General features: G+C 41.4%; 1 protein-coding gene and 1 long non-coding RNA gene across 6 annotated transcripts in view; one reads left to right on the top strand and one right to left on the bottom strand.

Moving 5' to 3' along the window:
* The window catches only part of SLC1A3 (solute carrier family 1 (glial high affinity glutamate transporter), member 3), an 84,559-nt gene that overhangs the window by 2,659 nt on the left and 54,346 nt on the right, over nucleotides 1–27,554 (bottom strand). For 3 of the 5 annotated variants that reach the window (XM_011944368.1, XM_011944367.1, XM_011944370.1), the window contains 6 exons: nucleotides 14,744–14,948; nucleotides 11,871–11,913; nucleotides 8,768–9,060; nucleotides 6,111–6,344; nucleotides 5,384–5,578; nucleotides 1,637–1,771 (listed from right to left, as the gene is read on the bottom strand). In XM_011944368.1, the coding sequence (XP_011799758.1) occupies nucleotides 1,637–1,771; nucleotides 5,384–5,578; nucleotides 6,111–6,344; nucleotides 8,768–9,060; nucleotides 11,871–11,913; nucleotides 14,744–14,948 (1,105 nt within the window). The remainder of the gene's footprint in view (nucleotides 1–1,636; nucleotides 1,772–5,383; nucleotides 5,579–6,110; nucleotides 6,345–8,767; nucleotides 9,061–11,870; nucleotides 11,914–14,743; nucleotides 14,949–27,554) is intronic. The other 2 variants (XM_011944369.1, XM_011944373.1) reach the window with 2 other exon arrangements.
* LOC105513495 lies at nucleotides 17,262–20,099 on the top strand. The gene is made up of 2 exons (XR_001002034.1): nucleotides 17,262–17,415; nucleotides 19,504–20,099. It is a non-coding gene; the product is annotated as an uncharacterized LOC105513495 (long non-coding RNA).

The raw sequence follows: 27,554 nt of genomic DNA, 5'->3' as shown, positions 1-27,554 counted from the left end.
GACATTAAGGAAACTTGCAAAATATAAAATAGTACCATTCTTTTCACCAAATGTTGGGGTCGAGGCCGGGCGCGGTGGCTCAAGCCGGTAATCCCAGCACTTTGGGAGGCGGAGGCAAGTGGATCACCTGAGGTCAGGAGTTCAAGACCAGCCTGGCCAACATGGTGAAACCCGTCTCTACTGAAAATACAAAAATTAGCCAGGTGTGGTGGTGTGCACCTGTAATCCCAGCTACTCAGGGGGCTGAGGCAGGAGAATCACTTGAACCCAGGAGGCGGAGGTTGCAGTGAGCCAAGACTGTGCCATTGCACTCTAGCCTGGGCAACAAGAATGGAACTTCATCTCAAAACAAGAAAATAAACAAATAAAATAAATTTTGGGCTCAAAAATGGTTATTTTTTTACAAAAAAAGCTATTTATGTTAGCATATGTAACCTTTTTAAGGATGATAAATTCATTTTATTTATTCATTTTATGAATTTATTATTGTCACCTTTAAATAAAACATGTTCTAAATTAACAAGTGGAAATTTATGTTTGTCTAATATGATAAATATGAATAGATACAACCCATATAGATGAAATGCTGTTTCAGTTCTCAATAACTTTGAAGTGTAAAGATCAAAGACTGTGGAGAACTGTAGCTTTATACGAGAGTGCTCATGTTAACCGATGCTGACTGTGGGCCAGACAGTGGGCTGCATACTTTCTAGGCATCATTGCACTGAAGCCTACAGTACCCCTTGGAGGTAGTGAACACGGGCACCCTCATTTTACAGAGGTAGAACCTAGGGTGGTTGGGTAATCTGCCCGGTCTCACACAAGGTCAGGACACAAACACAGGTCCCCGTAAGTGAATCCTCTCTGCCCGGTCTGGGGCTTCACACACACTGTCAAGCTCTTTTCATGGTCTCAGTTCCAGTGAACACACGTTGTGCTAACTCCAGCACCTACTGTGTTCTAGGCATTTGCTTTGGGTATCCTGGGGAAAGATTTTCAAAAGTGGAAGTAAACTTTCAAGAGAAAAGGCACAGAGAATGCCAGCTGGAAGAGCAAGGAAAGGGGGCACAGGGATGGGCCTGTAGAGGTTAGAGTTTGAGAGTGTGGAGGATACATTTCTTGGAAATTTCCCCAGATCCAAAACTCAATTCCACTTAATGACACTAGCTCTCTTCCCAGTGTCGGCATGGCTCAGCCTCACGCTGTTGGGCTAGGATGGGAAAATCATTCCCACCGGAATGGGAAGCACACAGAGGCAGGGCCTGAGCTGGCATGTGGGGCCTGCAGCTTTGTTCCAGCTGCTGTGGCGTTGTGTTGTGCAACTCAGAAACAGCCTTGCTGATTTATGTTGCCTTTGCAGACAGCGAGTTTCCCAATTCCTGAATGACTTTATGGAGTGAGATCTGTGGCAGCCAGATGTGCCCCTCAGGCTGACAGGGGAGTGAGTGCACATGTCGGCTGGGGCTCGGTCTCCAGATAAGGACCAGGGGTCAGACAATGAGGACAATTTAACTATGGGCCGAGTGGCGCCTCTCCTCAGAGTTCTTTCTGTAGCTGTGCCAGGCTGCCTGGTGCCCTAGAGTGACAGAGGTGGGCCCTGTGACAGTGAGCCAGAATGCAGGCCAAGCATACTCACAGGAACCAGTCCACTGCAATGATGAGCGTGATGTCGTCAGTGGGCAGGCCGACAGATGTCAGCACAATGACCATGGTGACCAGGCCTGCCTGAGGAATTCCAGCTGCCCCAATACTGGCAGCCGTGGCTGTGATGCTGTTAACAGAAGTACCAGAACAGAACACACTTTTACAAAGCTCCCCACGTAGAGCATATACGCTGCAAAATATGCACGGTGCCAATGCCTGACTTGCCATGTAACACAAGAGGATGCGCTTCAGGAAAAAAGTAAATGAGATTTTTTTTTTTTTTGAAACAGAGTCTCACTCTGTTGCCCAGGCTGGAGTGCAGTGGTGCAAACTAGGCTCACTGAAACCTCTTCCTCCTGGATTCAAGCGATTCTTGTGCCTTAGCCTCTGAGTAGCTGGGAATATAGGTGCATGCCCCCACACCTGACTAATTTTCTTGTTTTTAGTAGAGCGGCATTTCACCATGTTAGCCAGGTTAGTCTCAAACTCCCGACCTCAAGTGATCCACCCACCTTGGCCTCCCAAAGTGCTGGGATTACAGGCATGAACCGTCATGCCCAGCCTGTAAACAAGATTAAAAAATAAATTGAACTAATCATCATGCTAACTAATATTTATCATGTGCTTACTATGTGTCTTCTGATCTACTAATCATGGCTTATCTCATTTGGTCCTCATACAATGACCCTTGTGAAGTTGAACCTATTATTCTAGTTGTTTTAAAACAAACTGGCAGCTATACACTTTTTAACATCCCTGAAAGTATTTTGTAAGGCAAAGTCTAAAATGCTGTAGAGTTACAATAATAATTTGTTTCTAGTAATTCCCCTATCCAAGTGGAGGGTTGTAAAGTTACTGAACATTCACGATTAATATTGTCAAAAGAATCAAATTTGGTTTCTTAGTTTGGTTTGCTTAGTTAATTCAAAAGCAAAATGATTTATGCACAGAGTTTTATAGTATTAGGAATACCTTTTATGAAGGCAGTGTAGATATGGCTTGCAAAGCAAATGTTTTATAAATAGTAAAGTATTATCTGGTTATAAGTGGTATTAATAAAGTATTAAATCTGGCACAGAAAGTATTCATGGTCCCCATACTGGTCCCCTTCTAAGGTACTGGAACTTTTAGCTGGTATATTGCTCCCCAGAATGAAGACTACACTTCCCAGCCTCCCTTGAAGCTTAGATTAAGCTCTGGCCAGTCAGACATGCATGGAAGTGACTGAGCAACTTGCAGGGAATACCATTTCCCCACTTCCCACTGGCTAAAATCTGGGAGTGGTGAGTCATCCCGGACTCCCTGGATAATGATAACACTCAAGGGACTTAGTCCCTTATACTACAGAACACCTATCAATCAGCCTTGAAGGCTTTGTGGAGCAGAGCTGTGCTGCATGAAAGAGAAATATATTTCTATCTTGTTTGTCACTCTTACTGTTATTTTTAACTCTGTCACATGCAACGGAACCTTTTTTATAACTCAGAGCCTTTCAATCAATATGCCAAAGTATAGGTTACAGGTGAGCTGAGATAATGATCTCCTAAGTCCTATTGCAACTACTTTGGGCCTGAGGTTCCCAGAACCCCCGGGTCAGTCAGTGACCTCTGGCCCTGATCAGCCTTGTCCTTTTTACTCCAATGCACCCTACTACAACTATTATCATTTTCTACTAACACAAAACATACACAGAGTCTAACAACTTATTTCTAAATAAACATAACAACAAATGTATGGTGACTGATTAGATGAAAAGAAACTAAGACACCAAATGTAGGCCATAAATGCGGATTTGAATTTGGTCTGGAACTAAAAGCTGTAAAAGACATGTTTTGGGGGACAACTGGGGAAATTTGAATATAGATTGGATATTCTGGAAGTATTTTTAAGATTCTTACTATTGTGGTTATGTAGAAAAATATCCTTGTTCTTAGGAGATGCATGCTGAATGACGTACAGGTGAAATGTCATAATGGCAGAGAAAGACAGAGAAAGAAGAAGCAAAAATGGCAAAACGTTTGCAATTTTTCCATCTGGTAGAGGATGGTTGTTATAATATTGTTTCAACTTCCCTATACGTAGGGCAAATTTCACAACAAAATGTTGAGTGATAAAAATCCCCCCAAATCTGACTTATTTTGCTCTCCAAAATGTACTTTTAATAACAATTTTTTGAAAACCCCACAACAGTGAAGAGCAGAGGCTGATCTGGATTGTGAGTCTAAAAGCGTCCCGTTGCCATTAGACTCAAGCGGACCTTGTGCAAAATAACTTTTAATAAGTAAAATGGAGGGATTATATTTGCATATGCACAAGGGTATGCCTGGTGTATCTCTGGAAGGACAACAGAAGAAACTTGCAGGTAACACTGGTTGCCTCTGCAGAAGGAAACTAAGAGACTGGGGGAAGGTATGGAAAGGAAAATAACTTTTCACTGAACACCTCAAATATAATAGTTTTAAAAATTCTCCACAAAAGTCAGATTCTTGAACTACTTGTCAGTGTGGTCTGTCATCTATCTTACACTGGCTAAAATTCACCCAGGCCCGGTGCGTTGGCTCACGCCTATAATCCCAGCACTTTGGGAGGCCGAGGTGGGCGGATCACGGGGTCAGAAGATCGAGACCATCCTGGCTAACACGGTGAAACCCCGTCTCTGCTAACAATACAAAAAAATTAGCTGGGAGTGGTGGTGGGTCCTTGTAGTCCAGCCTCAGGGCCCTTGTAGTCTCCTGCCTCAGGAGGCTGAGGCAGGAGAATAGCATGAACCCGGGAGGCGGAGGTTGCAGTGAGCCGAGACTGCATCACTGTACTCCAGCCTGGGTGACAGAGTGAGACTCCATCTCAAAAAAACAAAAAACTCACTCAGGAGAAAAAGTTCATCTAACTTTTTATTTTATGGCAGTATATATACAACCTAACCTATTTTAATGCTTTTAAATATTGAAGTATAATCTAACACTTTTAAAAAGGAGAAATATCCATACTATGTATTTTACAGACATTAGAAAGAATGGTGAGGTAGACATATTTATTGGTCTATTGACAAGCAAACTAGTCAAAGGCAAACATGTATGTATAATATAATTTCACTAACTACAAAAAAAGAAGTGTGTGCATGTCTATGCATAGGAAGAGTCTTTCCAAACCAAACATGAACAATGGTCACTTACAGAAAGATGTGGGGTGATATGATGGCAGGCAAGTTTCCCTTTTTACTTTATACATATCTATATTTTTTGAACCTTGTTATTAATGAGTGTATACATCTATACTCAAAAAAAAACAATTAAAATATCTAAATATAAAATGATTACCCCAAATCCCCACCTCTTGATTATGTGGGATCCCCTTCCCAACCCTGGTTATCCTCTTGTCTTTTAAAGGCATTCTTTTTGTTTTGTTTTTTTTTGAGATGCAGTCTTGCTCTGTCCCCCCGGCTGGAATGCAGTGGCACGATCTAAGCTCCCTGCAATCTCTGCCTCTGGGTTCAAGCAATTCTTCTGCTTCAGCCTGCCAAGTAGCTGGGACCACAGGCCCGTGCCACCACACCTGGCTAATTTTTGTATTTTTAGTGGAGACAGGGTTTCACTATGTTGCCAGGCTAGTCTTGAACTCCTGGCCTCAGGTGATCCACCCGCCCTGGCCTCCCAAAGTGTTGGGATTATGGGTGTGAGCCACTGCTCCCAGCCTTAAAGGCATTCTTAAGAAAGGGTTGTATAGAACTCTTTCCTTGTACCTGATTGTAATAATCTGTCCGAAGTTCAGTTCAAAGTTGTTAACTTGAGCAATGAAAATGGCAGCCAAAGCCTCATAGAGGGCAGTCCCATCCATATTAATGGTGGCTCCTACGGGGAGCACGAATCTGGTGACACGCTTGTCCACGCCATTGTTCTCTTCCAGGCACTTGAAGGTGATGGGTAGGGTGGCAGAACTGAGAACAATGAAACAGGGCACATCAGCTGAGCATCCTGGTCGTTCTGACTGTCTGTGTGTTTGGTCTTTGGGACAGACAGTTCCTCCCTCTCCCATGTTGTAACTTAATGGAACTGAGTCAGCAGTTATATAAATAGGGGGGCGGGTTAAGAACAGCGTGGTCCCCTCACGGGGTCATTTGGCAGCTCTCCTGCTTCTGGGTTCCTCTGTGAGGCATCACTTGTGATCATGCCCCCATCACGACAGCCTGTGCCAAGTCACTCTGCCTCTTCTCCCTCAGGCAGATGTCAACTAAAGAGAGATGAAGTGGGCAGGAAAGGATAGTTGTTTTCCAATTCATCCCCACAAAAGATATGTCGCCAGGCATTCCCCAATCCCATATAGGTGTGATTGGCATGAGAAGTGAGAAAACTGACTCATCATTCCTGGAAGTTTAAAACCCAGAATAAAATGGCTCCTCCTACACCCTACTTGTGGGACCCTGGTTCAAGGTAACATTTCAGATTCATTTTCCACACATATATACATACCTTGAAGAGGTCCCCAGAGCGGTGATGAGTGCTTGCAACAACCCTCCAATAAAAACCCAAGGGTTTTTCCGTGTTACCAAGAAGTAGAGGAGTGGCAGGACGATGACTGCATGAATGAATAAGCCAACAATGACAGTCACAGTGTACATGGCAAGCTGCCCCCCAATCACGCCCATGTCTTCCATCTCCACAATCTTCCCGGCAATCAGGAAGAGGATACCCACGGGGGCGTACCTGGGGAGAAGCAACACCAGCACGGTTGGAGTCTGGTTTCCACCAAGCTAGTCCACAGAAATTTCCAAGTGATAAGAAAAAGTGAAAGAGAGTTGACTGCCAAACTTTCCTGCCCAGGATACCATTAGGACTTATAGAAACTGTGGACTTTTTTTTTTTCTTTCGTAAATATGAATTTCCCCTGATTCTTGCAGAATCGGGCTTTCCCCTCCCTCAGAATTGCTCTAGGACACAACGTTTTTCTCTTAAACCTGGGAAAAAAGGCAGATACAGAGCTTTTGATACCCACCTCTGTCTTCCTAGACAGCCCTCCTTTCACTACACGGGGGTCGCTTTTCTGGTCCTCAGATGCCATTCACTCCCTCTGCCTCCTGCTCCCCTGCTAAGTGTCCTGAACTGCTGGAATCCACTGCACCAACATCCAGACTTTTGGAAGCATTTTCCACATCAGAGCCTAATTCCCAAGTTAAAGCAAGGGGCACACGATGCTATGCCAGTGTCTCAGCTTTGCAGTCAGTTCTCTTTTTCAAGGGCTACTTTTTTTATTGCCTTTCCATATCTACATACCACTTACAAGATTACTTAGTATTATTCTTCAAATCACCTTTTTTACTTAAGTAAATTTACTTTAAGAGAAAATTTTATGTTATAGTGCAAATGAAAATCTAGTACTGCTTGCGATAAATAGAAGATGTCCATAAAGTAAATTCATGATTAAACTTAATAATGTGCATATATGTACTACCGCAATCAGGTTATAGGTGTTCTAATGAAATCATTGTTCCCCACAGGCTGCTACTGCCATTTGTGAGCTTTCCTCCTGCAGACAACGCAAGAAAAAGCAACTGAGACTCAAAATGACTTCTACAAGTTGAAATAACCCAGAGGTTGCTTAAAGACCTCGCTGCCTGGATTTCCCTTTTCTTTGTTTCATATGTGCAGCAAACTACAACCAAACTCACATTATCAAACACAGAGAAGCCAATCACACTTAAGGAGAAGGGTCTCCTGGGAACTGTGGAGGACTTGTTTCAAATCGAAAAATACAATGCTTCTTTTAAAAGTCCTTTGAGAACCCAGGCCAGGAAATCATAGGAATACCTGTTTTCAGAAATATAGGAACTGAGCGTTGAATGTGCAGGCGAATGTACTGCTAGACAAGCTGCATGTGAGATTCATTCAGGGGCCTTGAATGGGCTTCTTTCATAAAAGAGGTGAAAGGTGGAGGCATTTAATAATATGAAGATAAATGTCCACTTTCGTTCCTGCCAGGACTTCAAAGGAGCCTTCCAAGTGGGGGCTCCCGTGGAGACCACGTTCTGATCTGTCTTTGTGCCCAAGTTCATATCCATCTTGTACAAATTCCTGAAAAATGGATTTCTCTGGGCTTTGGTGGCATTAAAGACAAGCGCATTTTTAATCATGTTGGTGAGTGACTGCTTTTCTTAGCAATGGATTCTTTCCTGCTTCAGGTGCCACAGAGGAGACTGGATTAAAAATAAAGAATGAAAGAGAGGCAACCTCCACACAAAGCCTAAGTCAATCAAAGGGTTTTCTCCCTGTTGGGTAAAGTTTACTTTCCAAGGTCAATGTTCCTCTTGGGTTTATAGTCTCTTCCTTTGTCTCCTGCTGTCAACTTTATTAAAGCAATTTTTGTCATAAATTGTGGCTTGGCATTTTATAATACTTCCTATGAATCCTTTAGACATTGCAGCAGAACTGCCATTTACAATTCTTTCTTAGGGCTGAAACAGATGAGGAGCCCTCAGTTTTCCTGATGGCCTAAGGGGCCTCTCTGTTTGCTTTTCCCTTTACTGAAAACACCCTTCTTCTGGCACTTTGGTATGTCTTCTTCCTCTGTTCATTCAGGTCTTAACAAAGTATGTCACCTCCTCAGAGGCCTTTCTGTAACATCCAAGGCAAATTTTGTGCCTTCTCCTAGTTACCTGCTATTTTATTTTATTTTTCCACAGCACCTGTGACTAAAGCATATGGTTGATTGATTTGTTTATTGTCTGTCTCCCTTAAAAGAGTGTAAGATCTGGAATATCCTTGTATGTTTTCTTTATTGCTATATCCACAGTGCCTGGCACTATATGCTTAGCATATAGTAGACACTCAATAATTAGGTCTTGAATGAAAAACTAGATAAAAAATGGAGAAATGAGGAATGAGATTCCATCAGCACTGGGGTAAAAGGAGGTGACAGGTTTTGAAAACAAGGAAGCAAACTTATTAAGAGAGGCTTGCAGATAGGTTCAAGGCCTCTAGAGGCCCAGAGATTCATTGATTTTCCTGTGCTTACCAGAGTGAGATCACTGCAATTGGCCATCCTGACTCGTGGCACCTTCCTCAGTACAGAACACATGTTGATGGCAATAACCATCTTGTATGTAGCATATACAGAAAATGGAAATACATACCACATTATTACTGCTACCAGTCTCATGATGGCTTCGTTGAGAGAATCAAAGAACTCTCTCAGGGCCTGCCCCTGTTCCTTCATGTTTCCAATCACAAAACCGAAGCACATGGAGAAGACAACTAGACCCAGGGCATTGACTCCATTCACAGATCCTGGAACTGGGACCAGCTCCTCTGTGATTCGGGTAAGAGTCTCCATGGCCTCAGACACGTTGTTTATCACAGCACCCACAAGCGTTTCATTGGCCTGGATGGGCACTTTAAAGCTTCTCTTCTCATAGTTGGTTTTAAACTTAAAAATAAAAAGCACAATGAGGATTAAAGGTGATTTTATATTTTTTTCTTTATATTTTCCTGTTGTCAAATTTTCTAAAATGATATTTACTACTCTGTATTCAGAGACTAGTGTTATAGAAAGTCTCTTTCTCTCTCTTTCTCTCTCTCTTTAATCTGTGGCAAACCCTTACTACTTTCTCAACATAGACAGAAACACATACTGAAATACATACAAATCATGACACACACACACACACACACATGCACACACTCACTCAAATATATAACAAATGATAACAGAAAAGAGATATCCAGCTAAAGATGCTGGACTGAACACATGCATCTGCTTTTGCTTTCTTCTGAAACCCTAATAAAATGACTATAATAGGGATTTTTGTTTTAAACCATAAACCCAAATATTCACAATAGTCCTCTTCCTTTCTGTGGGGATCTTGCTATGGTATAATAGATAAATCACCTGGTATCCTTTCTCTCATATTCCACAGCTGTGAAACAAGAACAACTGTGCTGGTTCTACCTCACAGTGTTGTTGTGATAATCAAATTAAACAGAATGTATGAGAATATCTTGCAAATTTTAAAGTATTGTACTAAGTTCTGCTAACGGTGCTCAATGACAAAGCCCTTCAGGGATTAGACCTGTTTAGAGATTTCAGTGGGTATTAAAAATTAAAAATCTCTAAATAACCAGTCTCCAAGCCATTCTTGATGTTATCAATTCTTAAGAATAGGTGCCTGATTAATAGTTGGTGAGGACAACTCACCTTCTCCAAGTCTATGGTGGGATTTCACTTCTAACTCAAAGAGATGGTCTTTTTTCCCATCATCTATTCAGTTTCTGCATAGATGCCCCAGTCAGGAGATGCTGGCCACGTGAAACAAGTAAGCTCATCCCTTTGTGATTTTAATGAGAGTAGAATTCCTGATCGTGATAGCGATTGTAGGGAAAGCACCAGTGAGAGTAATAATATATGGATGGTGAGTGAATCTAGAATCCAGGGGAAGAAAGTGCTGCCGTATATGAAGTGCTTGGTCATTTCTTTACTAAGGGTTAGTGGAAAACTTTCTTATCCACTGGGAAACAACTGTTCCCAAACAAAGGCATGGTCAGCTGTCAATACTATGGACATATTCCTGAATAGTTAGTAGCACTGGTAATTTCAAGCAACAAAAAAATTGGCCCCATTCATCTATTCCAATCAACTCTCAAATTTCTTTATTCCATTGGATTCTTATGCATTTTGTGGATTGTCCAGGGTAGATTTTCAATCCTGATCAGCCTTTCTTATGCCTCTAACGCATTCCCCTTAGACTCTCTTTGCAGCATGCACAGAAACTGCAAATTTGTTTGCATTCTGGTCTAAGCCAACTAGACTTGGAGAGAAACATTTTCTTTCCCTTCAAAATCCTGTAAATGCAAACCCAAATCAAACACAATCAATCTGCCCAAGTCAGCACTTTTTCTATCTGAAAGATCTGGAAATCAACATTTTTGATATCACCCAGGGCCAGCTGACTTACTGGAATGTCAGCCCCATGGTGCTGGAGTTGGCTGGTTGGATTGAAAGGCGCTTATTATTTATAGTTATAGTTGTTTTTGAACAAAGAAAGTTAGATTTTGGCCTCAGGCTTATTTATTTTAAAAGAAAGAATGTTTCAATGTGTGCATGTATTACATATTAAAAATAGTCTTAAAAATTATTACGAGGGGAAAAAAAAACAAGGGGAGACTTATATGTGTAAAACCCAGTCTTCTACTAGGTTGGGGTTTTGTTTGGTTTGTTTTACAGATCCTAAGCAGAAGCGTTAGGGAATTACAACAGGAGTGAACTGACACCATATGGAGAAATGTTTAGGAAGTATTATTTAACCCAGAGTGTCTGTTTCCCTTTTAATATTTTAGGCAACAAAGCTCTTATATTCAAGTGAGGTTAAAGTGAACTTTATTGATTTTATCTTCTAATAGTAAAAGGTATTTGTATCCATAACACAGAGCCAAGAGTCGCTTGTATATGAGCTAAAAGGAGCTGGACCTCATTATAGCCTCCAGGTTGGGGTCTCATCACCCTGAATATTCCTTTCTTGGAAGCAGAATGGAGTAGCAGAAAGCAGACAGAATTTGGAGTCAACACAGTGAATCTGAATTCGGAGTCTGCCACTTACTACTTGTGAGAATTTGTGCATGATACATAATTGTCTTGGGTTCATATAGATGAACTGCCCCATCAGTGAAATGAAGACAATGATATTTATTGTATTTATGTGAGGACTAAAAATAATGTTAGTGCTTGGCATATAGCAGGATTTCCATAAGTGATGATGCCATTCCTTTCTGCTTTGGCTCTCCTTTAGAGTCCATTAGGTCCTTGGTAGACTTGAAAAAAAAAACACCAGTCCATTGATATTTAAATCAAACCCAGAAATCTGAATAACCTCTCTAATCTTCTTTAAGGCAAGTTATAAATATATTTTATATTGGTGTTTGCTTGGTTGATGGGCTTTTGCCAGCAGGGAGTTGGGGGATAGGAAGGGGGGTGGGTCTTGTGATTAGCCTTCTTAACAATAGCAGACTCAATGAGCTATTTGTATGCAAGACACACAGTGTCTGGCAACTACTAAGCCTTTAATACAAGGTAAGAACCATCCCCTCCCAAAAAAATTCCTAGAAATCACTAGTGTTTTTAATCTGGTTGACAAGAGAAGTGTTTCTTATAGCAGAGAAATGAGGGGGGAAAAGAGGGTCCCACTTGGTTTAGTATAAAATAGAGGAATTTCAAAGGTGAGTTAATGTCTGTAGAGTGTTTACCTGTTTAAAGCAGGCTTCTACCAGATTTGGAGGGAACATGTTCCTGCAAAGAAAATAATAGTCACTTGCAAAATTTTCCAAGTAATAAGTTTGCTCCTTAAATTCTGTTTCATTGCGTGTAGGGTAAAGATTGCATTGAACCAAGCAACAAATGGAAAAAGAAAAATGTTAGTGGATTTTACGACTTGAAAAGGAATATATGGTCCTCCCTAAGTGTGGCCCATGTTGTTTATATTTTCAGGGGAGTCCAAACTCGACTCATTTATCCTCTTGTCAGCCAATGGGGTTCTTCATTCAGCCATTATCTTATTAAAAACTCTGCTGCTAGGAATAATCAAAGTAAGAATGGAAATGACTTTTATCGTTAGCTTTCTGGCTAACTAAGGTATTGTTCAGCAGTGGTCATTTTGGTTATTGTGCCATGTGTCTAGGAACCAAATGTTTTGAATCAAAAGCCACGGTCAGCCTATGGAATTTTGTTCTCCAGAAAAATCTCCCAAAGGCATTCTGGGGGAATGGGGGTTTGGCACTGAATTGCTAAATCTTCTGCAGCTCTTTGGTAGCCAATGGGGAGATGACCTGCAAAATCTGAACTTGAAGCCCATGTGGCAGGATCTGTTACTTCTTCACAGACTGTGTCAAAGCAGTGTTTGTGTTTGTAGCGGGTAGAGTGAGGGACAACACTCTGGCTGGGAAGTCTGTCATCAGTTGTGTGACACTGGCCAAGTCATGGCACCCATTTATGTCTCAGTTGACTTATCTCTTAAAGAGGAGATTGGATTAAACTATCATTAGGACTCCAAGATGAAAGACTGTGGGAGAAGGAGACATGACCCGGCAGTTATCTCAAGCTCAAGATTCCAGCAGTTGCATGTTACCAAAGTTATATTTTAATATTATAAACACTTGTCCCTTTCTTCCTACTAGACCATCCTGTTTTCTTTTCCCTCCTATCTATCTATGGGGTTGTTGCTATCAACCTTGATAGAAATGTGCATTCAGAAGATTCCAGGATAAATGCTCAAACCAAGTGATTGGTTGTGAGCAGGATACATTTGTTACTGGAGCAAGGCAGGGCAGAAACACAGTCTTCTGATGTATCAACCAGACTGGGGATGACAAGATTCCAATTCTTCAAACAAGGAGTAAAAATTATAGGGAAAGAAAATGTAATATAATAAAATACTTCTAATCTAAACGATCTGAGGGTAAAGTTCATGAAGAAATGGTGAAAGGCCTTAATTAATTGTATAAACTAAATAAAAACATAGCTATTGAATGTCAGCTTGGCATGGAGTAATGTTACAGGGTGGCTTGATACTTGCAGATCATTGTGATTAACTCCCTGAAAAAAGACTTTGAAGAAGAGGCCCCTTGGGCAGTGTTTACATACATAGAGATGGCGTGAAGTCACCCATGGTGGGAATTGAGAGGTGCTGCTGAAGGTACCCTCTGCTCCCCAAATCTCTCTTGACTTTACCTGCCACAGCCCCATTCCTTGAGATGCAATGGAGGAATTTCCTTCAGATGATCAATGGGGAATGGGCCCTTTACACAGGTATCTAGAATTGGCAACCCAGTCACTCTGCAGGTAAGTTAGCTGAAAAGCTGGGAGGAAAGAGCTAGTCTTTGGGAAGACAGGCTGGGAGGGACTAAACAGTGGGGGAATGCTAAGCAGATGGGGGATCTAGAGCCTATGCTGAGATATCTTTCCTTTATCCTTCTAGATTCACTCTCCATTCTGTCTGTGCCCTGGGAGCCTGGCCTCTATGGACCACAATACATGGGTTCTCTCGCCCTCTAGCTTCCTACTCCCATTGGGTTAGTCTAGTGACATGCACTGACAGATCACAGGGCAGAGGGAGTCTATATTCTTCTAGAGCTCTCTTTGACAGATTTGGTGGCAGCTCCCTTCCTCCATTTAGGGTTCCTGAGGCCCTTCTCTCCCGAGGCTATAGCTCTTTCTGGGTTCCAGTGACACCTCCTTTCTTTTGCTCCTTCATAGCTAAGGGTGGTAACAAAATAGTTTCTTACTGTTAGTGCTTTGGGGCCTCACCATCCTTGGTAGGTTCCTTTAAGGCTGCCCGCACCTTGGCAAACCTTCTTCAAGGTTCCTTTTGAGCGTGTGGTATGCTTCCTGCCAGGACCTGACTGAGCAAGGCAGGTGTGTAGGGGAGAGGAAGCAGGAAGATGCCAGGATCGAATTTTGACTTACTTCACAGTTCTACATAAGGCCGACTCTATTACCAAGTCTGCTTCAAGTAGCAGATAAGACTCATTTGTAATCAATGTATGGTTTGTACGTAAAACAATGCTAAAGAAACCATCCTTTATTCTTTTATTACAGGCCTGCCAAATTCTTTCTCCATAAACATTATGAAAGGAAAACCTTGGGACAGGTTTGGCAAGATGATCTCTAAAGTCCCTCTGGAACCAAACTGTGTATAATGCGTTGTGCATGGTGGGCAATGATGCTGATCACAAGTTCTAAATCAGAAGGGTCCAAAGAATAGCGCATACTTGAATAAAAACTAGCCTTAAAGAACAGCACTTAAGAAAAATAGGTTAAGAATTATTAAAATTCCAAGGTGAGCTGCATAGTTGAGAGAGCTCAGTGACCAGATTCCGAATCCTAAAAGCAAGGTTCTCAAAATCCGTATCTTCTCCTTGCTCTTTTCGCCTCTCTCATACAAGATCAGAAAATGGATCCTTTCTTCAATTTTTATAAGAAAGAAGTAAAGATATATGACCTTCATTTCAAGCCTAGCAAGGCTGGTTCAGTCAGACACCCCTTCCAGGGTTTGATTAGCTTCCCAGTAAGAGGATCTGGATGGTGAAAATACACCCCAAAGAACAGGCTTGCAAGGACATACCTGATCAAGTCCAGGAAGGCATCTGCAGCTGTCACTCGTACAATTTTGCCTTCTCTGTGCATGTTTTCCTTTGTGCCCTTCCCAGGATGGATGATGATGACAATGATTATGCCAATCACCACAGCAATGATGGTAGTAGTCATATAATAGACTACAGCTCGCATTCCCATCTTCCCTGATGCCTTACTATCTAGGGCCGCCATTCCTGGTGGAGGCAAACAGAAGATTTTCAGGAAGTCAGTCCAGGGAATTCTGCAGTGGAAGACAATGGGAACAGCATTTCCTTTATACTCCCCTACCCTCATCCCACCCAGCAATGGGATTTCGTACATATTGTGAGAACCTGGCCCCAAATTTTACAAGGTGAAGGGAAAAGGCCGAGGCTAGAATGGTGAGGCATCAGCGGTGTCAGTGAACATGCAGTCACTCATTTTCTGCCCCAGGAGTTGATTTCACATGGCCAAATCAATACTGTTCTCTAATGGTCCGAAAGCGCATCAGATTCTTTCCTAGGTTACTACTAGTTGGGGAAGCTACGAGTGTGAGCAGTGTGTGTGTGAGTGTGCCTGTGTGCATGTGTGTGTAAAGAAATACTTAAAACATTTTTCTGGCAGGATAATCTAAGTTTACTTCAAGTTCAAGCACTGTGGTGATTCACACACAGATTAACTGCCATTAAATTCTTTCAAAGGAATTATTTTATATATGTATTTGGGAGTCTTTTTTTTTGATGTTTTAATGTACAATTTAAGCTATTATTCTGATACCCGCTGATCTATCTTCAATTTGCATTTAAAGTAGACATTGGGTTATAAGGTTCTCAAATAGTTTCTCTGCTATTTCTCTCATCCAATCAAAAAATTTTTAAAAATTATCGTGGCACAGTTCTCATTCTTGTACCCTGTCTTCCTCTCCTTTGCCCACAGGTCTGAGATGCCTCATCTCATGCTAAACATCCCTCTTTCCCTCATTTTCAGGACATCTTCAAAGTCTGCCTGAGGCAAGGTGTCATCCTAGAGAAAAAAGGAGGCATGACTTTTAAGGTTTTCCTAATGGCTGTAGCTAATGGAACACAGTTTGATGCATTTTCGGCTGAAAAGCTATTGGAAAGGACACAAAACTCTCAAAAGATTAAATTATCTATATTAATATGAGCTCTTCTGTTTTATTAGCTGTATCTTCACTTTTCTTCATTCTTTATCCTCCCCAATCCCACTGAAATCCAATTATAGTGTAATCCAATTACAGTTAATTGAGTTTTTTAAAACAATTTAAAATGATGTTTCCACAAATGTATTAAAACGTTATACTGTATTTATACAGTATACAGAATAATGAGTATCAGATTCTAATGGTGGTTTAATATTTAGTTAGTGGCCCTGTTCACACAAACATATGTACAGGTTGTGTGAACTCTAAATATTTGCATATTTAGAAGGTAAAGTACTGATAAAAAATGGTGTCTATGATTGCCAGATAACTGGCTGAGTTTACTCAAAAATCTTAATATAAAGGTAATTATCTTAAGTGGAAATTGAAGCCATGACTTTCATTTTATAATTTCATTTGTATTTGAAACATATCACTTATAATTTTCATCATAAGCCCTTAGTATTTCATATGTTCTTATTTTGAACAATCTAAAATACAGATTAAAAAGCAATTAAGTAACAGTCTAAAGGATTTAACACCAAGTGGAATGGAGTGGGAACTTGAACTCGGGTCTTACGTAACTAGGTTCAGTGCACTTTCTGCCTCTGAGAAAACCAACTGTAGCTCCCACAGATAAGGAGGCCAGCTTTGGCTTTGATGCCATGCACTTAGCCTCTTTTATCCTGGGCCACTTTCTCGAAACCAGGGGCTAAGTATTCATTTGTTAGGATGGCACCACTTCAACACTTCAACTATGTTAAAAATGGGCTAATCTGTTCCCAACCGAAGTATCCCATCCCCCTGCAGTTTCACTCTCAGGTCTGAATCACATCTGAAAATGTCTTGGCTTGGCTGTGCTCAAAATGATTTCTCTCAGAAGGGGCCCACTCTCTTTCCCATGAGTGCCTGAACTTGTCACCACCAAAGCCTGCAATTCTTCCGGCTCTCTCCCTGTGGAACCGGCGAGTGGTGTAAGCACAATACGCCGGATATCTCTGGGTACCAGGGAGTACCAGGCGGCAGTATTTTCTTCCTCCGAGATGCTTTTTTCCCTCTCGCGTTCTATTTTGTGGTGCTGTTTGGTTCTCACGCCAACTCTTCTCTGACGCTCCTGCCCACTATTCTCGACCTACAGCTATTCGGAGAGAGTGCTAAGTGGTCAAGGCAGAGCACTGGAAACCAAAGTGGCAAACAAAGGATGAGGCTTATATGTCCTTTCTCACACCATGGGGAGAGGGATAGGCAAAGTTATCCCAGTACCCACAGCTACAGGGCTGTTGACTCTAGAAAATAAAGTTTATAGGTTTTTAAAACATGTTTAAAGTAAAAACCAATATGAAAGCATTTTCTTCATACTTTCTAATTCTAAATAGCTGAAGACAACCATCAAGGCATTTTTTCCCAAAAGGCACAGAAGGAGAATCAATCATCAAATGAGAGGCCTCCCTCACCTCTGCGTATTGGCCCTTATCCTTTGAAAGATAATAAAACAACAGCTGCTATTGTTTTAGCCAAGAAAGGTAAGGAAGTATATTCATTAATCACATCTCCATGTAGGTCCTTCCCTTAAAGGAGGATCGAAGTCCCACACAGAGTTACTTGACCACCTCTACCACCTCTGTTCCAGGTACCGTGACTTGTAAAACGAATGAGACCACCAGGAACAAGGTGGTACACTGTCATCAGGGAACAGCAGCACTGATGTGTACAATCTGTTCACACACAATGGCCTTAATACTGGTGGCATCAGGAAAATGGGGGAAGAACTCTCGAAGATAAAACCCCAAATGAGCAGGGCATCACTTTCCCCACCCTCACCTAAACTCTGCTCTGTGACCATTTCCTTTCCCCAACCTCAAGAAATATGAGAGACTAACCTTTACACCAGAGACTAACCAGAAATGTCAGAGTGTCTGGAGAGAGGTTAAAGTACTAAATCACTTTGTAGAACGGGGTGCTTGGCAGGAACTGCCCTAAATGTTTGGGAAGGAGGAAGTTTACATTGAGCCTTATCACTTTAAAATATATGGGAAAAAAGAGCACTGGGGTGATGAGGAGACAGAAAGTCACTTTGGTATGTAGGTAATTGTGGGAGTGTGTTACAACAGTCATGCATTCATCTAAATACATATTTGAGAAACACATTCCAGAGCAAGTGGTAAAGATAATGATCTTGAGTAGCTTCTTTTTCTTCATTTGATCTGGGCTTAGCTAAACTAGTCCAATTCAAGACATCATGACATCTTTAATACGAAAACAACCTGCCTACAGAACCAAGACCCCCCTGAAATCCAAAGAAATACTATATTGTACTATTGTTAAAGTACCGTTATGGCTCTTTCACTTACAATGACACATTTGTGTGTGTGCTTTGTACATTTTGAGTTAACTTTTATCTGGTTCAAAGACTCACTCACTAAGTCCTATCTTTGATTGATGGTAATAGTCATTTAATTCCATGACAATTGTATGATGCAGATATTGTTGATATTATATTATAGGTGAAGAAACAAGAGACCAGAGAAGTTAAATAACTTGCCCAGCGTTGCACAGCTAATAAATGGCAGTGGCAGGATTTGAACCCACATTTCCAAGAGAGTATTCTTACTGCTGTACCTCTCTGTTTATGGACAAGCCAGGAGTCACCCATGTTTCATTTGCTTGTTATCCATGCTGACTTTCTCTAACTTTCTTGCATTTTAGTTAATTGCTCAGATGAGCCACTTGGCTTGAGGATAATTCTATGGAGGAATATAATTGTGAAAAATCTCTGTCCAATTACTCAACATTCCCTAAACCTACTTTAAGATCAAGGTGATTAACACTGGCCACAAGAAGGACTAGCTAGAGAGCTGATAATATCAGTGCAAATTCTTCACCATTCCTAGAAAAACAGCCCAGAGCATGTTTAATGGAGGGTGGAGAGCCGTGCATATTTGCTGGCTGCTATGAGCACTTGAGTCTTATTTTCTTTTCTGCAAATCTACCCATAAATAAACACTTATCAAGCAAGCAATCATTTCTCCAAACCTACTTCTGTTCAACAATGAGTTAAGCATCAGAAGGAGATGGAATAAGACGCTTTCTAGAAAGCAAAAGATTAAAACTTTCCTTCAAACACCTGAGTATTTTAGGCAGTAGTCACATGGAAGAGAGAGGAAAGGAAGAGAGTTTCTTGAGCAAATGGGTAATTATAAAGATAGCCTTTTGGCAATTGGTTTGTCACAACAAATATGCACCAAATTCATGGGATTTTAGGGGCAGAGAGGGAATGTTTCATAAATGTTTATGTGGTACTCTATAAGACTGTATTGTAAATTAGATCTGTTTTGGTATAATAATTAATATGACTTCTTGAATAAATAAAATACATATTCAATCAAGTATTAAAAGCCAACATAAAATATGCCAAGTTCCCAAGTTTCCATCATCGGCATGGATTTTATTCTCCCGTCTGCTGAAAATCTATGACTTGGACATTAACATGTACCAGTGTACTCCCCCCAACAATTCCCGTCTCTGGTTTTGAAACATGAAATCTAGAGAAGCAGTCTTCTGGTTTGAATTGTCTTCCCACTTATCCCCATGATGTTTCATTGTTCTTCCAGGGCCACTGGACCAGGTCCAGGAGGAACAGAAAAGAGTGACGGCAACTGCTGATTCAAGAAAATTGTTCTGTTTCAGTTTTTATTTTATTTTGGATGTACTCCTTCTCCACAATGAGTTTCTCAAACATGCGTCTAATGAAAGCCGCCTGTTCTCAACCCTCCTAGAATTTCAAGATGCGCAAACTTGCAAGGAAAGCAAGGATGAGCGCTAATATGTACTGTATTCATGTGAATACAAGAATTTTTTTAATAAGAAAATCAAACTCAAGAATACAATATACTTCATAATTACAGATTGAAAAACGGGCCCCTGTGTCCTAGGCAGCTGCCCACTGCTGGGGCCAGGGTACACTGCCATCCTAGGAAGAGAGTGAGGAGGAGGGTGAAAAAACTCACCCAGGAAAGGCAGTGAGGGGTGGTGAGGGAGCACAAAGAAAGTCACTTCAAATCTCTCTCTAGCTAGAACTATATTGTTTTTCTGCACAAAAATATTTTCTTGTGGCCCCTTTACAGACTAGCTTGTAAAAACACTGCAAAGTGCTATGATTCGAAGGGTTCTGGAACTGAAGACAAATCTTTAAATGTTAGATACCAAATTGTTAGTTAAGAATGATTATGTCACAATTTTGCATCGCAGTTAGTAAGCCGGTGATAACCTTGGAATGTAATCTAAAAGACACAGTGGCACAGTGGTTAAGAGTTCAGACTCTGACGTTAGAATACCTGGATTCTACTTTTGGCTCTGGTACCATGTGGCTTCTCCAAGCCTCAGTTTCTTCCTCTGTAGAATGTGAAAAATAGAAGCTCCCTCATAGGGTTTTCACTGGCATTAAAGGGGCTTCCATATAGAAAGCACTTAAAGTAGTGTTCAGCACATGGTAAGCATTCAACAAATGTTAGGTGTTATTATTACTCATTAAACAGGTACATAATAAACAAGCTGCTCACAAAGCATTATTTCACCTCTAAGACTTATTTCTGATGTAGAAAATAAACTACAATACCTACATTGCAAGATTAGAGAAAACATACTTACATGGTACAAAGTATGTCCTTGATAAAGGACAGTTTTGTTTATTCTATGTCTCCTGCTGCCAGAATTTTAGTGCCAAGAGAGCGGGACCATCTGTCTTATTCATTGCAGTGGCCTCAGTGCCTAGCATAGTGCCTGCACATAGAGGGGCTCAATGATCATTTTTTTGAATAATCAGCCATTCTTATTAGTGTTTTTGTTGCTATGCTGGATAAAGGCCACAAGCTTTTTTTTTTTTCTAACACTTAGATTGGGTTACTATATGAATTACAAATTCTAAAGTTGCTTTTGTTTAAAACACTTTTTAATTCTGACTCACTAATTTTGGTTGATCTTACCCCAATTAATCCAAAATAATGAGGTTCATTCTGTCTGGAACAGTAAGAGACAAACCTTGTGAGGAAAGAGTGTCAATGCAAACCTAGCGTTACCCGGAGTTTCATTTCCAGAGCTGGGAATGAGTTCCCGGCAAGGTGGCCCTAAGCTGCTCAGGAAGCCCAGGGGGCTGGAAAACTTCCACTTATTACTCACCACCATGGAATGGGCACCCTATTGCTTTCCCTTCCTTTGCCTTCTCTCTGGTACTCCTATATTATTTTCCCTCTTTTGCTAGCATATTTCCTTCTTGCAGATGGGCCTATAGAAGTAACTGCTATAGCTCTATCTGTCCATATGTTAACAGATGAATGAGTGAATAAATGAAAACAAAAATACAGAGAAGGGAATGAAAGAGAGGCCTGTGGTCTAAATGTGTGCCTTTATGAAGTCAATTTAGTAGGTCATAACTAGTATTTTCATCAATTAATCAAAGAGAATAGAAAATATCACAGTAGGTCACATGTGGTAAAGGTAAGTATTGTTTTGTGAGAATGTTTTTTAGCTCCTTGTGTGTATGTGTGTGAGTGCCAGATTACAATACAAAATATATTTATTATTGTAGTTTCTGTTAAAAAAAAACAAAAAAGTTTGCAAACACTGGCATAAGCCCCCATTGGTTAATAGTAGAAGCTTTAAAAAGGAACCATGGGCCGGGCATGGTGGCTCACACTTGTAATCCCAGCACTTTGGGAGACTGAGGAGTGTGGATCACCTGAGGTCAGGAGTTCGAGACCAGCTTGGCCAACATAGTGAAACCCTGTCTCTACTAAAAACACAAAATTAGTTAGGTGTGGTGGTGCACGCCTGTAATCCTGGCTACTCGGGAGGCTGAGGCAGGAGAATCCCTTGAACCTGGGAGGCAGAGGTTGCAGTGAGCTGAGATCATGCCATTGCACTCCAGCCTGGGCAAAAAAGAGTGAAACTCCGTCTGAAAACAACAACAACAACAACAACAACAAAAGGGAACCATGAACTATGTATTGTCTTCCCTTCCTACCATCTTTGCTTCCTATGATCTTGGACTGCCCACCATACCCAAGAACTTGCTTCATCTCACTAGTGGAGACCATAGAATGAGGATGCTGATCTCTGGTATTGGGTCATTTCGCTTGAACAGAAGTTTTATGGACATCATAACAAGGGAATACATTTTAGAAAGGTTCACTTTATGGAATTTTGAGCAAAGAAGGCAATTTACTTTCATCAGTGATTCTTGGTGAAGAGAATGAAACCACCTCCATGAAGAGTGGAGAACTATTTTGCAGAATTCACAGTCACAGGCATTTTCACATGGGTTTTCACCCTGGTCAAAGGTTCCTTCTCATTATGGCTGTTTATAATATCACAAATGACATTTTATTAGCCTATAACACAGGTTAGCCTTATAAGGTTACGTTGCATGAAATCACCAAGTGTTCCTTACAAATTTGCCACGTGTGATGGCACATAATTTATCAGGGAAACTGATTTTTAAATTTGACCCTTAAAACTTGTCAACACGTCTTTTTCTTTGAGCTCTAGTGTTCCTTAAGAAAACGAAGTGCAGGGCCGGGCGCGGTGACTCACCCCTGTAATCCCAGCACTTTGGGAGGCTGAGGCAGGTGGATCACCTGAGGTCGGGGGTTCGGGACCAGTCTGGCCAACATGGGGAAACCTGTCTCTACTAAAAAAAAAAAAAAAAGCCGGTCGTGGTGGCATATGCCTGTAATTCCAGCTACCCGAGAGGCTGAGGCAGGAGAATTGCTTGAACCTGGGAGACGGAGGTTGCAGGGAGCAGAGATCGTGCCACTGCACTGCAACCTGGGGGACAGAGCGAGATTCCATCTCAAAAAACAAAACCAAAAACAACAAAACAAGAAACAACAACAACAAAAAAAAAAAAAGAAAAGAAAAGAAAACGAAGTGCAGAAAAGCAAAAGAGAAACATTCTCTTTTGAAAGATTAAGTGGAAAAAAATCAGTGGCAAAGACAATGTTATTAGTGGCAGAAAAAGTCAAATAAATCACTGTATCCTTGGTCTGATAGGACTAAGCAGACAATCCCTTTTCTCTGGCTACAGTCGTCCTTTGAGGGTGAACTTTAATTCGCAAGCAATGAGAGGAAACTGAGGCACAACTTCCACCACTGCTACTTCTAACATCAAAGAACTTTCAGCGCCCTTTGGCTTAACCTTTGGGGTGAAGACTGCCTCTCCCGGGTAAGCAGCCCGTGGCGGCCTTTGAGTGGTCAAGCTTTATTTCTTTCTACGCTGGTCTTGACCATTCAGTTGACTCTCATGATAGCTTAACACAGCCCTGTGATCTTTCCAGTAATGTGGTTTGCCAGAGAGCCCACCGCAGGGACTTCCTCTCCCTCTCAGCAAGGTCGCCGGAAAGTCTCAGAAGGCGCAGCTCTGAAATTCACTTCTCAGAGGCCACAGCTGCCGGCGCGAGCCCCGCTGCGAGGCGATTTGGATACCCATTTACCCTTCACATGAGCCCATCCTTCGCTCACAGTATTGGAATGTGCCGCACAATATGCTTTTTTGAAGAGGAACCAGAGAGTAATTCATCTTCTTTATGTGTGCTAAGCAGAGCAAGAGGGAGAGGCGAGCGGGACCCACCATGGGCCGGGGAGTCGTGATTAGTAACAGCTGACAGCCTCAGACCAAGACCCTTTCTTTGGCTACCTCATTGTAACAGCCGAGCACAAAGGAATGACTGTCCTCTTGCCAAGATTTAGAAACCCAGGACCACAGAAAATAGCAGCAAAAAGCAAAGTGTGTGTTGGGCAGTGGGGGCAACAGGCCGACGAAAGTCACCCTTGGATCTACCTGTAAAGCCTGGGTTTGGAAAGAAACCTCTATCACGTGGAAAGCCCTGTCTCCCCGTGATGCCCATTCACCAGCAGCACCAGGAACGCTGATGGTGGCGGGAAAAGTAGGTGAATTCACGCACAGAAAGAGCCTGGGGAGAGAAGCAAATTGCTTTGGTTTAATGAGAGGAAGTTCTTTGAGGGCCAGAGCCCCAACCTGTCTCCCTTTTTATCCCAAAAGAATCATGATTTACAACTGACCACTGGATGAGTAGTTTGCAGTTTCCACAAAAGCCGTCTTTACTTTGGATTGTGTTTCTTGTTAGGGAAAAGACCTTCCCGCATGACTGTCTTGGGAAGATGATCGAGATAGCACGTTTCCTAGCTGGCAGAATGCTAAATGGGACTGAATTCCACAACCAGGCTTGACCTGTCCAAAATTAACCAAAGGACTTCTCAAGTTGACTGCAGAGCATGTCAGACTCAAGGGGTGCCCTTTCTTCCCATGGAAGGCCTGTCCCTCACAGAAGAAAAGGAATTGAAATGAAAGCCTCATAGAAGTTGAAAGCAATATATGAATGTTAAAGACCAATGCAATCTGGCCCTGCTTTGCCAAAGAACAGCTGAAGCAGGAGTGTGACTCCAGGCCCAATCATGAGGCTGGGAAGCAGCAGATTCTTGTGGCCAAAAGGGCCACACGCACCTGTGCTCACCCACACTCTGCAAAGATTCTGGAACCAGAATCCAACCTTAGCACTCTGAAATGGACTGAGGTTAAGTTTGTTGCTTGAAACTGAAAATAAGATTTTTCAAATAGATGTATTTCTTTAAAGAAAAAAAGCAACTAGGGAATAAAACATGTTCGCCTTGTCTATTTTCTATTTTCTTTTTCTTTGAGATGGAGTGTCTCTCTGTTGCCCAGGCTGGAGTGGTGTGATCTCAGCCGACTACAACCTCTGCCTCCTAGGTTCAAGTGATTCTCCTGCCTCAGCCTCCCAAGTAGCTGGGAGTACAGTTGCCCACTACCATGCTTGGCTAATTTTTGTATTTTTAGTAGAGACGGGGTTTCGCCACTTTGGCTAGTCTGGTTTCGCACTCCTGACCTCAGGTGATCCGCCCTCCTGGACCTCCCAAAGTGCTGAGATTACAGGCGTGAGCCACCACTTTGTCTATTTTTAAAATTAAATCCAGCGATGTGAATCTTATCTACTATATAAGAAAATACATTTTAAAAATTCAGGTCCACACTTTGGCCATAAAGAGAGTGGGCAAAATGAAATCTTTGGTGATAGAGCTGGGGCTGAGGAGAGGAGAAAGGGAAGATTGCGGAGACAGAGTTGAGAGAATGACAAGAGGAGAAAGAGAAAAGAGAAAACATAGAGAAAGGAAGGGAGACAAGAAAGCAAAGGAAGATGGGATGGAGAAAAGTTAAGAAGGGGCTTTTATCACAGTCAGCATATTTCTTGGGCTGTGGTCAACTGCACCCCCTTTCAGTTCTGATTAGTTGTCTCAGCATTTAAGAGCTCATCGGTTGCTCTTATCTAAAAGAATAGTTCCTACAAAAGAACAGTTTCACCTAGGGAGTGGGAGATTATTCTCTCAGCTACCAGAGTTAAACAATAAAGCAGTGTCACTACATAGAGTGAAAACACTGTCGTAGTAAACTCTAGAATTGGTTGTCTTCCCTCGTTTCTGGTTACCATTGTAAGAGAATATTCTTCCCTTGAAACAGGAAAAGCTACATTTTTGCCCCCAGGCCAAAGGGCAGCAATGGAATTGTATAATTGGTGATATATTCCACAAGTAGTGGCACAACACTTTTATAGCTTTCTTCCTTCTCTAGGAGGGAGTTGTTTCTGCACATTCTACTTTAGTTTTGTAATACCTATGCGCATTGTTTCTTCTCAGCTTCACATTCCGATGTTTTTTTCTTTTAATCAAGGGATATTTAGGAATCCCAAAAATTATGCAAGAAAATTGTGGACGGTCCCTTATAGCAAACTTCACTTATCCTGAATAGATTTCAGGAGTCTAGGAAGGCATATAGAGAAAGGATGTGGAAGTAACATTTGGTTGACCTGAGTTGCATGAGACGGGTTGGTAAAATAATTGTCTAATCTGGAATTTAGGAATAGAGTGAATGATGAAGATACAGTCACCAGGGTTTGGAACAAACACAGTTGGTGGATGGATACATTTGAGTAAAATATAGTCACACTAAATGATTTAAAAAGACAGCGAGTGATAGAACTGGGAACATTGTTGTTAAAAAGAAGTATGGAATAGAATACCTATACATAAGGTAAAGAGAAGTCAGATACAAAACCATTATTTTTAAATGAAGGATTCAAAGGACTATGGCTCATCGCAAATAATGGAATGAGTTGGTAAGGTAGTTAAGTGACATTCAGGATAACGTGTTTCTTTTAAAAGTGACTATTAGTTGCTCCTACAATTAAAACTTTTTAACTTATTCCTGCACTCTTTCAACATTTATTAAGGACCTTCTAGATACTCTGGCAAAGGACATAAACATTAAGCCTTTGATACATTTTCTACAGTCAATAGAACTTAAAAAAAATTGTGAAACTGGCCTAAACAAATAAAACACATCAAATTATCCAGCAGAGTGATTTGGAATGGAATCGGAGGAAAACGGAAATGTGTTGGTAGGAATTGGAAGGAAATGGTTGTCATCAGCGTGAACCCCAGGGCTGCTTGGCTTGAATCCTGGCTTTCCCACTTACTAGCTTGTGACTGGTCAAGGTATGTAACCCCTCACTCTCTCGGCAAATGGATGTTTTTGAGAATTCAGTAAGTTAACATATGTGATGCCTTAAGACTATGCGGCGTGTGATGACAGTGATGTTTTTATTTTTGTTTTTAAAAAAGTATTTTTAGCTCTGAAAACCATACAAACACCACTGTAAACCATAAGAACTCAGTCAAATTAGAGCCTACTGCCAGGCACTGTGCTGAGTGCTTCACCTCCTTTACCCTCCTCACAACCCTTCAAGGTGGGGGCTAACAATGGTCACTCTGCATTTATGGATTAGGAAACAGGGACGTTAAGTCCCTTACTCAGGATCACACAGCTAATAAGTGGCATTGCTGGCATCTGAAGTCTCTCCAACTACAGAGCCCACTGTTTGATCACTATGCTTGCTGTCTTGGAGATTTTCTGTAAAACAAATTCTTCTTCACACTAGACTGGTGTCAATCATTGATTTGCATTTGATCTATCCAATGTGGAATTGTGACAGTAATCTCCTTAAAATCATGTTTGAAAGGAAGCCATATATCACAGTAAAAAAAAAAAAAAGGGTAAGTTGTAAAGTGCCACAGTCATGGTGACTGGCTACTGTCACAGCAGTGGGACCTGCACTGGAGTTAGTTTGACATCTCTCATTGAACTGGAGAGTCATAACATGGTGGCTTTATTCAGAAAATGACATACTAATGGATGTCTGAAGTCAAAGAAGAAAGAAAAAAACCTCAACCATGAATAATTACACATTGCAAAGGCCATGGGTAATTCCTAGAATGCCCAGGGCACTTGGTGAACCTGCAGCATTCCTCCCCCAACTCTATTTAGAGTGTCAGTTACCAAACTTTCTCTGAGTCCCACCGCAATGGTCCTCACAATCTTCTACGGTAAGTCTTCACCATTGGGCAGCTTTAATTAAACAAACAAACAAACAACAACAACAAAAAAACTGCTTAGATATCTAAAATCTCATTCCTTTTAACCCTTTCCCTTTGAGATACACTTTTGTTTCTGGAGGAACCCAAAGCAAGTCTGATATATGTTTACCAGGGGACTTTGGTCTTCCTTTCTATAGACTCA

Source organism: Colobus angolensis, unplaced genomic scaffold, assembly GCF_000951035.1.
Source record: "Colobus angolensis palliatus isolate OR3802 unplaced genomic scaffold, Cang.pa_1.0 Scaffold230, whole genome shotgun sequence".
Classification (NCBI taxonomy): Eukaryota; Metazoa; Chordata; class Mammalia; order Primates; family Cercopithecidae; genus Colobus; species Colobus angolensis.
This window is presented reverse-complemented; position numbering and strand designations above follow the sequence as displayed.